At 50.1% G+C, this 14161-nt stretch overlaps 1 protein-coding gene across 1 annotated transcript in view; it reads left to right on the forward strand.

Annotated features, from left to right (window-relative positions):
- Positions 1-14161, forward strand: part of reln (reelin) — a 183157-nt gene that overhangs the window by 120114 nt on the left and 48882 nt on the right. Inside the window, exons 23-33 of the mRNA XM_088922975.1 lie at positions 81-218; positions 910-1096; positions 1433-1638; positions 1943-2114; positions 2603-2803; positions 3379-3614; positions 4385-4542; positions 5232-5439; positions 5536-5612; positions 7792-7950; positions 12841-13029. Of these exons, the coding sequence (XP_088779101.1) occupies positions 81-218; positions 910-1096; positions 1433-1638; positions 1943-2114; positions 2603-2803; positions 3379-3614; positions 4385-4542; positions 5232-5439; positions 5536-5612; positions 7792-7950; positions 12841-13029 (1931 nt within the window). The remainder of the gene's footprint in view (positions 1-80; positions 219-909; positions 1097-1432; positions 1639-1942; positions 2115-2602; positions 2804-3378; positions 3615-4384; positions 4543-5231; positions 5440-5535; positions 5613-7791; positions 7951-12840; positions 13030-14161) is intronic.

The raw sequence follows: 14161 nt of genomic DNA on the forward strand, positions 1-14161 counted from the left end.
TGGAGTCTGGCAGCCTGGCGCAGCCCGGGCCGCGATCACACCTCTCCCTCTGCTCTTTCCTCTGTGTGCGTCTGCGTCAGGTCCAGCGCCACGCGCTTCCGCTGGATCCAGAGTTACTACGGCGCCCCCGACGAGTGGGCACTGGACGACATCTACATCGGCCAGCAGTGCCCGAGCATGTGCCAGGGCCACGGCTGGTGCAACCACGGCACCTGCAGGTCAGTGAGGGTACTGCAGTTTCAGGGCAGGCTGGAGGGGGACTCCCAGCCACACGTAGCCCCCCACGGTGACTGGCCAGCCTCTTGGCATTCTGGGCCTGCTTGCTGCTTGAGGGTCAGATCAAATTTGGGGTCACGCCGCACACAGCGTACAATTTCAAATTCAAGGAGCTTTTTCTGGCATGACCAATTATGTGCCCTTAAATTGCCTTTGCTCTTAAATTGCTCTCCTAGGATGAATAAAGTATCTTGAATTTAATTGAATAATTACAGTGTTCCCAAAGCAGAAACAATTAACACAGCATTTACAGTCATTGACAGTATAAATAAGGAACAAGTAATAGGTTTAAATCTATTACTTGTTCCTTTGCAGCCTACACCTGAACTACTACAGTATATACATACTATTTGGACATTTACACATTTACATACAACATTTACTGTATATATATTGGACATTTACATACAACACATTTACATACAACACATAAAACATAAACCATTATTATTAGACAGGCTCAGTGTCAGAGATCTCATACTTGGCTGCAGATCTATTGAGTTCCCTCCCCTCTCCCACAGTAGCATTGGAAGATGTTCTGGCTCTGACAGGAGTGGGAATTCTGGGATTAGATTCTGTTACGTACTGCACTCCCTGTCGCCAAACTCTTTCCACCTCTCCCTGCTCCCTCAGGTGTGATGAAGGCTTCTCGGGGCCAGACTGCCAGCCCAGCACCCACCTCCCCTCCAGCGTGATGTCAGACTTTGAGTCCCAGAGTTCTCTGCACAGCGCCTGGAAGGAGGTGATCGGCGGACAGGTGGTGACCCCAGAGCAGGGCTGTGGGGTCGTCTCTGCGGGGTCTTCGCTCTACTTCAGCAAGGTAGTCCACTGATATCCATGTGGCTGAATCTTTGTCCCTGCCTGGCTTCATGCACACTTCCTGCTGTGACAGTCTGTGCCATTTCAGTTGTTTTCCTTATTCTGCCTTGGCACAGCGAGCACATAGTCTGTAAATGGCAACATCCCCGTGGGCCCATCTTTGTGTTTTGGAGCGTAACTCTCTATCTTTCTCCCTTTCTGTAATTTTCCCCACTATTTCTTCACCCCAACAACACCCTTCATCCTCTCCCTTCTCCCCATCCCTCTCCCTCCCCTTCTTTCTGTAACCCCCCCTCGCCCCCTTCTCCCCTCTCTATCCCTTTCTCCTCTTTTTCAGGCAGGGCGCAGGCAGCTGGTCAGCTGGGACCTGGACACGGAGTGGGTGGAGTTTGTGCAGTTCTACCTCCGCGTGGGCGGGGACTGGGCGGAGTGTAACCATGCCGACAGCCGAGAGGAGGGCGTGCTCCTGCAGTACAGCAACAACGGGGGCATCAGCTGGGGGCTCATTGCAGAAATGTACTTCACTGACTTCACCAAGCCACGGTGAGACGACAGGCAGAGATGAGCAGGGAGAGCAGGAGGAGAGGCAGGGGAGAAAGGTGTGTTAGGTGGGGGAGAGAGGGGGTTGCTTACTGATTTGAACCAAGGTGAGAGAAAGAGGAAGTGGAGTTAACGGGACAGATAGGAGGAAAAGGAAATGTGCCCTCCTATGGGAGCTGTTTCTTGTGTCATGTAAAGCAGAGACTAATTCTAAATTCATTAGGTGTTGCCTGCACATTGTAGCGTGCTATTCACTGGGGGCCCTAGAAGAGAGCAATTATTTTAACTCTTTCCTCTACTCATTCAGGTTTGTTCACTATGAGATACCCAGCTCTGCCAAGACACCTTGCACCCGGTTCCGCTGGTGGCAGCCGCTGCACTCAGGGGAGGGGTACGACCAGTGGGCCATTGACGACATCATCATCCTCTCTGAGAGAGAGAAACACATTATACCCATTGCAAACCCCACTCTCCCCCAGGTAACAGAGCTGACACACTGGCACACAACTGACACACTGAAACAGAGCTGACACAATGGCACACAAATAACAGAGCTGACACAGACACACAGCTGACTGAACTGGCACATTGGCAAACAGATAACAAAGCTGACACACTGGCACACAGCTGACAGAGCTGACACTAACACAGAGCTGACACACTGGCACAGGGCTGACAGCTGACACACTAACACAGAGCTGACACACTGGTGCACAGGTGAAGAGAAGACACACAGGTAGACAGATAACAGAGCAGACATAATGGTGCACAGAACTGGCCTGTTGACATACAGTTAACAGAGAAGACATTAGCACACATTTCACAGAACTGTCACTGATACGCAACTAAATGAAGTTAACACATTGGTGCACAGGTAATGGGGCTGTCACACTGGTGCACAGATAGCAGAGAAGACAAGCTGGCACACAAGTAATAGTCTGTCTTCGTATGACTTTCTGATTCTCAGAATTTCTACGAAAAGCCAGCGTTTGACTACCCTCTAAACCAGCTGAGTGTGTGGCTGATGCTGGGCAATGAGGGGATGGAGAAGAACGAGAGTTTCTGTGCACCCACGCCCTCTGCCATGGTGTTCGGGCGCTCAGAGGGCGACCGCATGGCAGTAACCCGGGACCTTGCCCTGCGCCCAGGATACACCCTGCAGTTCAAGGTATTGACCACCAGGGGGAGGTAAATGCCCCACGCTACAAGGGGATGAATTTCAGGCACTGGTCTTCTGATTCAGCGAACTCCTCAATTACAAAAGTAGATTAAGAAACAGCAGTCCAGAAACAGGGATTACCAGATCTTGTCCACTGGGATGGATTGCTGTGACTGTCTTTCCCTTCTTACTGCCTGCACTCCAAACAGGAAATCTGCCAGCATCACTGCCCATTCCAGACACAGCAAAATCCTCTTTCAGTACTTAGATTAAAAGAAATTTATCAGCATGACCAATGGATTACACTGTTGCCAAAGCAAAAAAAGTTAGCAGAACATTTACAGATATTTAGAACAGTAAGATTATTTCTTTGAGAGGGTCACTCTCTGTTCCTAAGGCAGTGCCAGGAGATCCCATACTGGGCTGCAGCTCTTTTGAGTTTCTTCCCCCAGTAGGATTGGAAGCTGTTCTGATTCTGACGGGCGTAAAGGTCATAAATAAAATCATATTCATTATCATGGGGGAGAGCGTTTGTCTAATCCCAGAGTGTTTCTCTGTCCTGTTACCCCATGCTCTCCCTGAAGCTGAATATCGGCTGTGAGTCCCAGTTCAGCGCCTCGGCTCCAGTGCTGCTGCAGTTCTCCCAGGATGCAGGGCGCAGTTGGGCTCTGGTCCGGGAGGGGTGCTACCCAGCCTCTCCAGGAGGGGGCACTTGCCAGGGCAGCAGGCGTGAACTTCGTGAGCCGACCGTCTACAGTGCTGGGGACTATGAGCACTGGACCAGGGTCACTGTGGTGATACCACGCACTGTGGCTGCCAGGTACGATGACAGACAAAGACACAGAGCCCCCTGGACTCCCACACGGACACCAGCAGAGTCATGCAGACTGGAGTCACACGCTACAGGAGGCACACATACACTGACACACGCTGTAAGGATGCACACAACCTGACAAAGACACACATTAACCCTGAAATCACTCGCTCACACTGTCAGAGACACACTGGCATGTATTGTGATCGTACACACCCAGATATACAAGCATCAGTATGCACACTAGATGCACACAAACACAGACTGACACACAGAGTCACACACTCTGACGCAGACACACAGACATTGGCATGCACACCAGACACACACATTGATACTGTAGTTGCTCAAAGAAACTGATATACAATAATCACACACTCTGACACAGACATGCAAACATTGACATGCATTGTAGATGCACACCCTCACTGAGACACACAAACACAGATACGCTGTAGACAAAGAAACACCAGCAATGGCACACACTGTAAACACACACACCCTAAGACACAAAAACACTGGCACACACTGTAATCACACACATTGACTGAGACACACACCCCTGATGCACTGTGATCGCGCACTGCATTGATAGAGACACGGAGACATACACAACCAGTACGACACAATACCGTACCATAAACAGCACCCACTCTGAATTCTGAGTTCCTTCTCTGTCTCCCCCATCCCCTTGCCCCTCATTGTCTCCCTTCTGCCTGTCTCACCACCTCCTCCTCATCTCCTCCATGCTCCTGCCCTCATCTGCGCTCCCTCAGCAAGACGCGCTTCCGCTGGTTCCAGGAGAGCAGTGTGCACCGGGACGCCCCTCCCTTTGCCCTGGACGGGGTGTACATCTCCGAGCCCTGTCCCAACCACTGCGGGGGGCATGGCGACTGCATCTCGGGGGTCTGCTTCTGCGACATGGGCTACACAGGTACCGGAGCAGGGGGTGGGGCGCAGGCAGGTGGGGGCACAGGGGGAGCTGGACTGGGAGAGCAGGGGAGAGGGACAATGGAGGAGACAACTAGAAAAAAGCCAAACCGGGACCGGCCTCCGCTGGAGTAATGTTCTGGTGTGTGTCTGTGTGTGTGCCTTGCCTGGACCATCCTGCGCTGGAGTAACGCTCTCCGGTGTGTGTCTGTCTGTGTGTGCCTTGCCGGGACCGGCCTGCGTGGGAATAACGCTCTCCGGTGTGTGTCTGTCTTGTGTGTACATTGCTAGGACTGGCCTGTGCAGGAGTAACGCTCTCTGGTGTGTCTGTCTGTGTGTGCCTTGCCGGGACCGGCCTGCGTGGGAGTAACGCTCTCTGGTGTGTGTCTGTCTTGTGTGTGCCTTGCCGGGACCGGCCTGCGTGGGAATAACGCTCTCCGGTGTGTCTGTCTTGTGTGTGCCTTGCTAGGACTGGCCTGCGCGGGAGTAACGTTCTCCTGTGTGTCTGTCTTGTGTGTGCCTTGCTAGGACTGGCCTGTGCGGGAGTAACGCTCTCCGGTGTGTCTGTCTGTGTGTGCCTTGCTGGGACTAGCTTGTGCGGGAGTAACGCTCTTTGGTGTGTGTGTGCCTTGCTAGGACCGGCCTGCGCAGGAGTAACGCTCTGCTGTGTGTCTGCTTGTGTGTGCCCTGCAGTGGAAGAGGGAACATGTGTACCCACACAGCCTAGCCCAACTGAGATGTGGGAGGGGTTCGAAGGCAAACTCAGCCCACTGTGGCAGGGCCAGACCGGGGGGCAGGTGGGCACGGGCTGTGGGACCATCAGCGAGGGAAAGGCGCTATATTTCAATGGCCCAGGAAGGAGGGAGGCCAGGACTGTCCCCCTGGATACCACGCACACCAGGTCAGTCTTCCCACACGAACACTGATTGTTAGTCCTCTGACTTGGACACTGTCATCCTCAATGGCATCTCTCTGCTCTCTCTCCCTCTCTCTCCAGGCTGCTCCAGTTCTTCATCCGGATTGGGAGTAAGACTCTGGGCTCCTCCTGCAGTAGGCCTCGCTCCCGGGATGAAGGTAAGCACGCCCTGGCACGCCTCCGCATGGGAAACCACAGGGCCAGACGCACCGATCCCTGGTCAGGGTCGTGGTATCCTGGAGCCTGTCTCGGATTTACAGGGCACAGGTCACAGCTATACCCTGGATAGGATACCAGTCCATCGCAGGGCACACATAGATACACACGGACACCAGCAGAGTCGTGCAGACTGGAGTCACACGCTACAGGAGGCACACATACACTGACACACGCTGTAAGGATGCACACAACCTGACAAAGACACACATTAACCCTGAAATCACTCGCTCACACTGTCAGAGACACACTGGCATGTATTGTGATCGTACACACCCAGATATACAAGCATCAGTATGCACACTAGATGCACACAAACACAGACTGACACACAGAGTCACACACTCTGACGCAGACACACAGACATTGGCATGCACACCAGACACACACATTGACAGTTGTTCAAAGAAACTGATATACAATAATCACACACTCTGACACAGACATGCAAACATTGACATGCATTGTAGATGCACACCCTCACTGAGACACACAAACACAGATACGCTGTAGACAAAGAAACACCAGCAATGGCACACACTAGATACATACAGTACCAGCACACACACAGACACACACACCAGTTCAGACACTGGGACAGACACACACACAACTACACAGACATGTCATCGCCATGGACATGCCACAGACAGACATGGCCAGCAGCCATATCACCCTGCAGCTCACAACTGGCAATCCCCTGAGACTTAGCAGGTGTGAGCCTGGTCAGTACCTGGACGGCAGACCTCCTGGGAAAAGCAAAGGTTGCTGCTGGAAGTGGTGTTAGTGGAGCCAGTAGGGGGAGCTCACCCTGCAGTCTGTGTGGGTTCTAACATCCCAGTATAGTGACGGGGACACTGCACTGTCAAAAGGTGCCATCCTTCGGATGAGACATAAAACCGAGGTCCTGACTCTCTGTGGTTATTAAAAATCACAGTGTTTTTTTTTAAAGAGTAGGGGTATTACCCCGGCGTCCTGGCCAAATTTCCCATTGGCCTCTACCAGTCATGGTTTCCTAATAATCCCCATCTCTGAACTGGCTCCATCACTCTGCTCTCCCCCACTGAGAGCTGGTGTGTGGTGAGGGTACTGGTGCACTATGGCTGCCGTTTCACCATCCAGGTGGGGCTGCACACTGGTGGTGGTGGAGGGGAGCCCCCATTACCTGGTTACTGCACTGGCTTCACATAGGTGATAGGAGGTGCCAAGTAGCATGACCTTCCAAGTGCCAAGTCTTGTCGCAATTTAAGGAAAGTTTGAGTCATCCAAGTTTTTACACCAGAGGTGCAATTAGAGAGTGCAGTGACAGCTACTTCAGTGTCATGTTTAGTATGGACGTGGATTTGAGTATTAAGCATAGATATTATGAAATTATAAAATGATTAAGATGAAAACATGAACAGCTACAGTCTGCCACTCCAGCTCACTCTTAATTTAATTGAACAAATTCATCTGTTAAATTAATCAAAGCTTTGCTTTTTTACCTTTATACAGTACACAGTTGGAATGTAGTTCTCTTTCTTGAACTTGTTTTAATCCCATTTCTGCCATCTTGTGGCCGCCGGTGGTAACTGCAGGAGTTACTAGAGGAGGCTGTGAATGAGCGAGTTCTGTCAGTCTCTGTGAATCACTACCCTGTGTGATGGCGCACTGCTGAGGGTCTGCTGTTGATAACTAGCAAAATGCTGTTTTATTAACCAGGAGAGTAAACCCGTCATGTTGTCCTGGAGAAAACTAAGGCACTGGGGACCACTCTGAAAGAGCGTGAGAGAGCTGAATAAATCAGTACATTTACTCGTCCCTCATGTTCAGTGTTCTTCTTTGGTTTTTAAGGGAAACTGCTTAAGTTGTTGAATTGATTTAATTCAGTTTTAATTTTGCTACTTACCTGTTGTCAAAGAATAAACTCGTGGAGTATGTTTGCGTACTCTTGAAATACGTGTTCGTCCTTGCTCAGGATGCAGGTTATGAAGTCAAACAATGCTGTTTGAGAGCCTGAAGAGAGTCTTGTGCTCTTCCTCCGGAGAGGAAGCAGGAGCCCGTTCAGTCTGTTCAGCAGAGCGCGCAGCGCAGTGCGGTGCTGTGATCCACTCACACAGGCCTGCTCTCTCCCTGCCATAGGAGTGCTGGTCCAGTTCTCCACCGACAACGGCGTCCAGTGGCAGCTGCTGAGGGAGCTGGGTTTCGGGCTGTTCCTGGAGCCGCAGGTGGTGACCATCGAGCTGCCGCCCCCGGCCAAGACGCCCAACACCGCCTTCCGGTGGTGGCAGCCGCAGCACGGTACGCTCCGTCTCACTCTGTCTCACTCCCCACTCTCAGTTCGGTCCAATCCAAGGTGCTTTATTGGCATGACCAATGAGTAAAATCAGTGTTGCCAAAGCAAAACAAATGCAATTAACATAAAGCAAAACTCTACAGGCATTTACAATAAAGACACAATCATAAGATATTTACAGGTAAACATATGGGGCATTACTGGCAGACAGGCTCACTGCTCCTCATGCTGGGACAGGAGATCACACACTGTTTTATTATTATTGAGAGACAGGCTCACTGTCTGTTCCTCAGGCTGGGACAGGAGATCACACACTGTATTATTATTATTGAGAGACAGGCTCACTGTCTGTTCCTCAGGCTGGGGCAGGAGATCACACACTGTTTTATTATTATTGAGAGACAGGCTCACTGTCTGTTCCTCAGGCTGGGACAGGAGATCACACACTGTATTATTATTATTGAGAGACAGGCTCACTGTCTGTTCCTCAGGCTGGGACAGGAGATCACACACTGTATTATTATTATTGAGAGACAGGCTCACTGTCTGTTCCTCAGGCTGGGACAGGAGATCACACACTGTATTATTATTATTGAGAGACAGGCTCACTGTCTATTCCTCAGGCTGGGACAGGAGATCACACACTGTTTTATTATTATTGAGAGACAGGCTCACTGTCTGTTCCTCAGGCTGGGACAGGAGATCACACACTGTTTTATTATTATTGAGAGACAGGCTCACTGTCTGTTCCTCAGGCTGGGACAGGAGATCACACACTATTATTATTATTGAGAGACAGGCTCACTGTCTGTTCCTCAGGCTGGGACAGGAGATCACACACTGTTTTATTATTATTGAGAGACAGGCTCACTGTCTGTTCCTCAGGCTGGGACAGGAGATCACACACTGTATTATTATTATTGAGAGACAGGCTCACTGTCTGTTCCTCAGGCTGGGACAGGAGATCACATACTTGGCTGTCAGTTCAGATGAGTTCCCTCCTCCCTCTCCCAGTAGGATTGGGTCTTGTTGTGGTTCTGGCAGCTGTGGGAATTCTTTCACTCTGTGTCACTCTCCACTCTCACTCTTCCTCCCTCTCTCCTCTCACTCTTCACTCTCTCTCACTCTGTCTCTCTCCTCTGTCACTCTCTTACTCTCCACTCTCACTCTCTCACTCTCCATTCTCTCTCCTCTCTCTCTCAATTCAATTTCAATTCAAGGTGCTTTATTAGCATGACCGATGGGTACAATCAGTGTTGCCAAAGCAAATGAAAGTAATGATATTTACGTGAAACAAAACAAAAATAGAAGTAAAATAAAATCTACAGACATATTACAGACATTTACAACAAAGACATATTATAAAATATTGACATATTCTGTAGGCGGCTGGAGCATTATTGGGAGACAGACTCACTGTTCCTCAGGCTGTGACAGGAGATCACATACTGGGCTGCCAATTCAACTGAGTTCCCTCCTCCCTCTCCCAGTAGGATTGGGACCCGTTGTGATTCTGGCAGGTGTGGGAACTCTGGGATTAGATTTCTGAATTTCGGGAAGAATGTTTCTCTAATCCCAGCGTATCTGTCACAGTGCAGTAGGAAGTGCACCTCTGTCTCTATTTCTCCCCGCTGGCAGTGGGAGCACAGCCTGTCCTCTCTGGGCAGCCAGGTCTGCCTGTGTCGCCCAGTTTCTATGGCCAGGTTGTGGTCACTGAGCCTGTACTTCGTCAGGGTCTGTTTCTGTTTGTTATTTTTTATTTTGGTCAAATATTCAGCTAGTGTGTATTGTCTGTTTAAGGTTCTGTAACATTCCAGTTTATGTTGTGTTTGTGTGTGTGTGTCCCAGTGTGTGAGATATTGCTGTTTGATCTGTGCTGTGATGTGGTTGAGTCTGGGTTGTGGTGCTCTAGCAGTGCTGTCCTGAGGCTGGTTAGTGTCGGTGTGGCTCAGGTCAGTGAGCCTCAGGACCAGCTGGCTCAGGGGGCTCTGTTTTGGGCTCAGCAGGGCTTTGTGGTGGTAGGAATTTTGGTCACTGTTTTTTAGGTGTAGCCAATACTTTAATATTCTTTTCTGTTTATCAATAGTGGGTACTGGCCTAATTCGGCCCTGCACCCGTTGTTAGGAGTTTTTCTCTGCACACGGAGGATGTTTCTACAGATCTCCATGTGCAGAGTTTCTATGGGGTGTTTGTCCCATTGGGTGTAATCCTGGTCTGTGAGGGGACCCCACACTTCACTGCCGTATAGGGCAATGGGTTGGATTACACTTTCAAATATTTGGAGCCAGATTCTTGTTGGTGGGTTGATGTTGAAGAGCCTCCTTCTTATTGCGTAGAAAGCCCTGAGTGCCTTCTCCCTCAGTGCCTTCACTGCCAGGTCAAAACTCCCGGAAGAGCTGATAGTGAGACCGAGATATGTGTAGCTGGATGTGTGCTCCAATGTGTTGTTGTTCAGTGTGAATTTGTACCTGTTTCCCTGAGGTCTGGCTTTCTTCTGGAAAACCATAACTCTGGTCTTGTCCAGATTGACTGTCAGTGCCCAGGTCTGACAGTACTGCTCCAGCAGTGCCAGGTTCTGCTGCAGCCCCTGTTCTGTGGGCGACAGCAGGACCAGGTCATCTGCGTAGAGCAGGAACTTGATTTCTGTGTCGTGTAGTGTGAGACCAGGAGCTGCAGACTGCTCCAACATTCCTGCTAATTCATTGATATAGATATTGAACAGTGTTGGGCTCAGGCTGCAGCCCTGTCTCACCCCGCGGCCTTGGGTGAAGAATTTAGTCCTTTTGTTTCCAATTTTCACTGCACATTTGCTCTCTGAATACATTGATTTAATTATGTCGTACACTTTGCCCCCTATGCCACTTTGGAGTAGTTTATAAAACAATCTCTCATGCCAAATCGAGTCAAATGCTTTTTTGAAATCGACAAAGCAGGCAAAAATTTTTCCTTTGTGTTTTTGGTGGACGTGTTTGTCTATCAGTGTGTGTAGGGTGTAAATGTGATCAGATGTGCGGTGATCTGGCAAGAAGCCAATCTGACTTTTACTCAGGACATTGTGTTCGGTAAGGAAGGCCAGTATTCGTGTATTTAGGATACTGCAGAATACCTTCCCCAGGTTACTGTTCACACAGATGCCCCGGTAGTTGTTGGGATCGAGTTTATCTCCACTCTTATAGATGGGCGTGATCAGTCCTTGGTTCCAGGCCTCGGGGAAACATCCAGCTGTCATGATGAGATTGAGGAGTTTGAGCAGGGCTTGTTGCAACTTTGGGCTGCTGTGTCTCAGCATCTCATTTATGACACCATCATGGCCACAGGCTTTGCGTGGTCTGAGGGCCTGGAGTTTGTCCAGTAGCTCCTGCTCAGTGATTGGGGAGTCTAAGGGGTTTTGGTTGTCTTTGATAGCCAATTCCAAAATTTTGAGTTTTTCATAAATGGTGTTTTGGTCTGATTGATTTGTATTTGGGAGCTTTTCATAGAGATTTTCAAAGTATGTTTGCCAGATTGTTCCATTTTGGATGGCCAATTCTTCTGGTTTTGATTTGTTTAAGTTGTTCCACTTCTCCCAGAAACAGTTCTGATTTAGTTACTCCTCAATTTCTGCAAGTTGTTTGTCTATGTATGTGTTTCTTTTCTTTTTCAGCGTGTGTTTGTAAAGTTTTACCATGTCACAGTACCTGAGTCGCAGATCTGTGTTGTGTGGTTGTCATTTGAGACTTTTCGTAGTGCATTTCTGATGTTTTTGCACTCCGTATCAAACCACTTTTCTTTTGCTTTTGTTTTTTGGTAGTTTTTTGATTTAATTGTTTTTAGCTTAGATTTTGATGCTAGTTTGTGGAATAGGTGATTTAGTTTTTGTGTGGCCAAGTTGATGCCTAATTTGTTGGTTTGATACAGAGTGTTTAGGAATGTGTCCATCAGTGTCTGAATTTCGTCATGGCCCAGTGCAGTTTGGTATCTGTCTAGGCTGTCTGTGTCCCATCTGTATGCCTGGTTGAGGTCATACAGCTGGCTGGGCTGTGTCAGTGTGTCTCTGTACTGGTGTGCTCTCTTCATGTAGAGTGTGATCTGGCTGTGGTCGGAGAGGGGAGTTTGTGGCCTGACAGTGAAGGCACTGATACAGGAGGGGTCCAGGTCGGTGATGGCGTAGTCCACCACACTGCTACCCAGAGCTGAGCTGTAGGTGAACCTGCCTAGAGAGTCCCCTCTAGTCCTGCCGTTGACGATGTACAGGCCCAGCCCTTGACAGAGCTGCAGCAGCTCGCGCCCGGTGCTGTTGACCGTGGTGTCATGGCTGCACCTGTGTGAGGTGACCGGTGTGTGGTACAGAGGGGATTGTCCGAATATGTGAGTATTTCCCTGTGTGCTGGTGAAGTCTGCCAGTGTGCCTGTTCGTGCGTTGAGGTCACCACAGAGCAGCACGTTTCCCTGGCCCTGGAAGTGACCGATCTCCGTGTGGAGGCTGGGGAGAATTCCCTCACTGTAGTAGGGGGATTCTGAGGGCGGGATGTAGACAGCACACAGGAAAACCTCGTTCTCTCTCTCTGTCTCACTCTCCTCTCTGACTCTAACTCTCACTCTCTCACTCTTCACTGATTATGTCTCACTCCCCACCCTCTCTCTCCTCCCTTATCTCTTACTTTCCACTCTCACTCTGTCTCACTCTTCCTCCCTCACTCTGTCTCCACGCAGATCGCTGCCACACTCTGGACCATCCCCACTCTGTCACTCTGTCTTGTCTCACTTGGCCCTGCATCCCTTCCACAGGACAGCACCCTCCCCATCCCAGTCTCTCACTCCTCACTCTCCTTCTCCCAAATTGTTTTCCCAATCCAGGAGTTCTATTGGCATGGCCGACGGATTACAGTCTCTCTCCTCCCTCCCTCTCCCCGCAGGAAGGCACTCAGCGCAGTGGGCTGTGGACGACGTTCTGATTGGGATGAATGACAGCTCGAGAACCGGCTTTCACGACAAGTTTGACGAAACGGCCGCGCTGAAACACAGCTGGTACCGCGTGCAGGGCGGGGAGGTGGCCATGGACTGCCAGTCGCTGGACACTGCGCTGATCTTCCACACTGACTCCGGTACGGCCGAGAGGGGGAACGCAAGGGGAACTGGCACTCAGTGTGTGTGTTGTACAGTCAGTGTGTGTGTTGTACAGTCTCAGTGGGAGTGTTGTACAGTTGGTAGACACTGTCACTCAGTGTGTGTTGTGCAGTCTCAGTGTGTGTGGTACAGTCTCAGTGTGTGTTGTACAGTCTCAGTGTGTGTGGTACAGTCTCAGTGTGTGTGGTACAGTCTCAGTGTGTGTTGTACAGTCTCAGTGTGTGTGTGGTACAGTCTCAGTGTGTGTGGTACAGTCTCAGTGTGTGTTGTGCAGTCTCAGTGTGTGTGTGGTACAGTCTCAGTGTGTGTGTGGTACAGTCTCAGTGTGTGTTGTACAGCCTCAGTGTGTGTGGTACAGTCTCAGTGTGTGTGTGGTACAGTCTCAGTGTGTGTTGTACAGTCTCAGTGTGTGTGGTGCAGTCTCAGTGTGTGTTGTGCAGTCTCAGTGTGTGTGGTACAGTCTCAGTGTGTGTTGTACAGCCTCAGTGTGTGTGGTGCAGTCTCAGTGTGTGTTGTGCAGTCTCAGTGTGTGTGGTACAGTCTCAGTGTGTGTTGTACAGCCTCAGTGTGTGTTGTGCAGTCTCAGTGTGTGTTGTGCAGTCTCAGTGTGTGTGGTACAGTCTCAGTGTGTGTTGTACAGCCTCAGTGTGTGTTGTACAGTCTCAGTGTGTGTGGTACAGTCTCAGTGTGTGTTGTACAGCCTCAGTGTGTGTTGTGCAGCCTCAGTGTGTGTGTGGTACAGTCTCAGTGTGTGTGTGGTACAGCCTCAGTGTGTGTGGTACAGTCTCAGTGTGTGTTGTACAGTCTCAGTGTGTGTGTGGTACAGTCTCAGTGTGTGTGTGGTACAGCCTCAGTGTGTGTGTGGTGCAGTCTCAGTGTGTGTTGTGCAGCCTCAGTGTGTGTTGTACAGCCTCAGTGTGTGTTGTGCAGCCTCAGTGTGTGTGTGGTACAGTCTCAGTGTGTGTGTGGTACAGCCTCAGTGTGTGTGGTACAGTCTCAGTGTGTGTTGTACAGTCTCAGTGTGTGTGTGGTGCAGTCTCAGTGTGTGTTGTACAGTCTCAGTGTGAGTGGTACAGTCTCAGTGTGTGTGTGGTGCAGTCTCAGTGTGTG

This window comes from Atractosteus spatula, chromosome 8 (genome assembly GCF_055471065.1).
Source record: "Atractosteus spatula isolate fAtrSpa1 chromosome 8, fAtrSpa1.hap1, whole genome shotgun sequence".
In the NCBI taxonomy this organism is placed as follows: Eukaryota; Metazoa; Chordata; class Actinopteri; order Semionotiformes; family Lepisosteidae; genus Atractosteus; species Atractosteus spatula.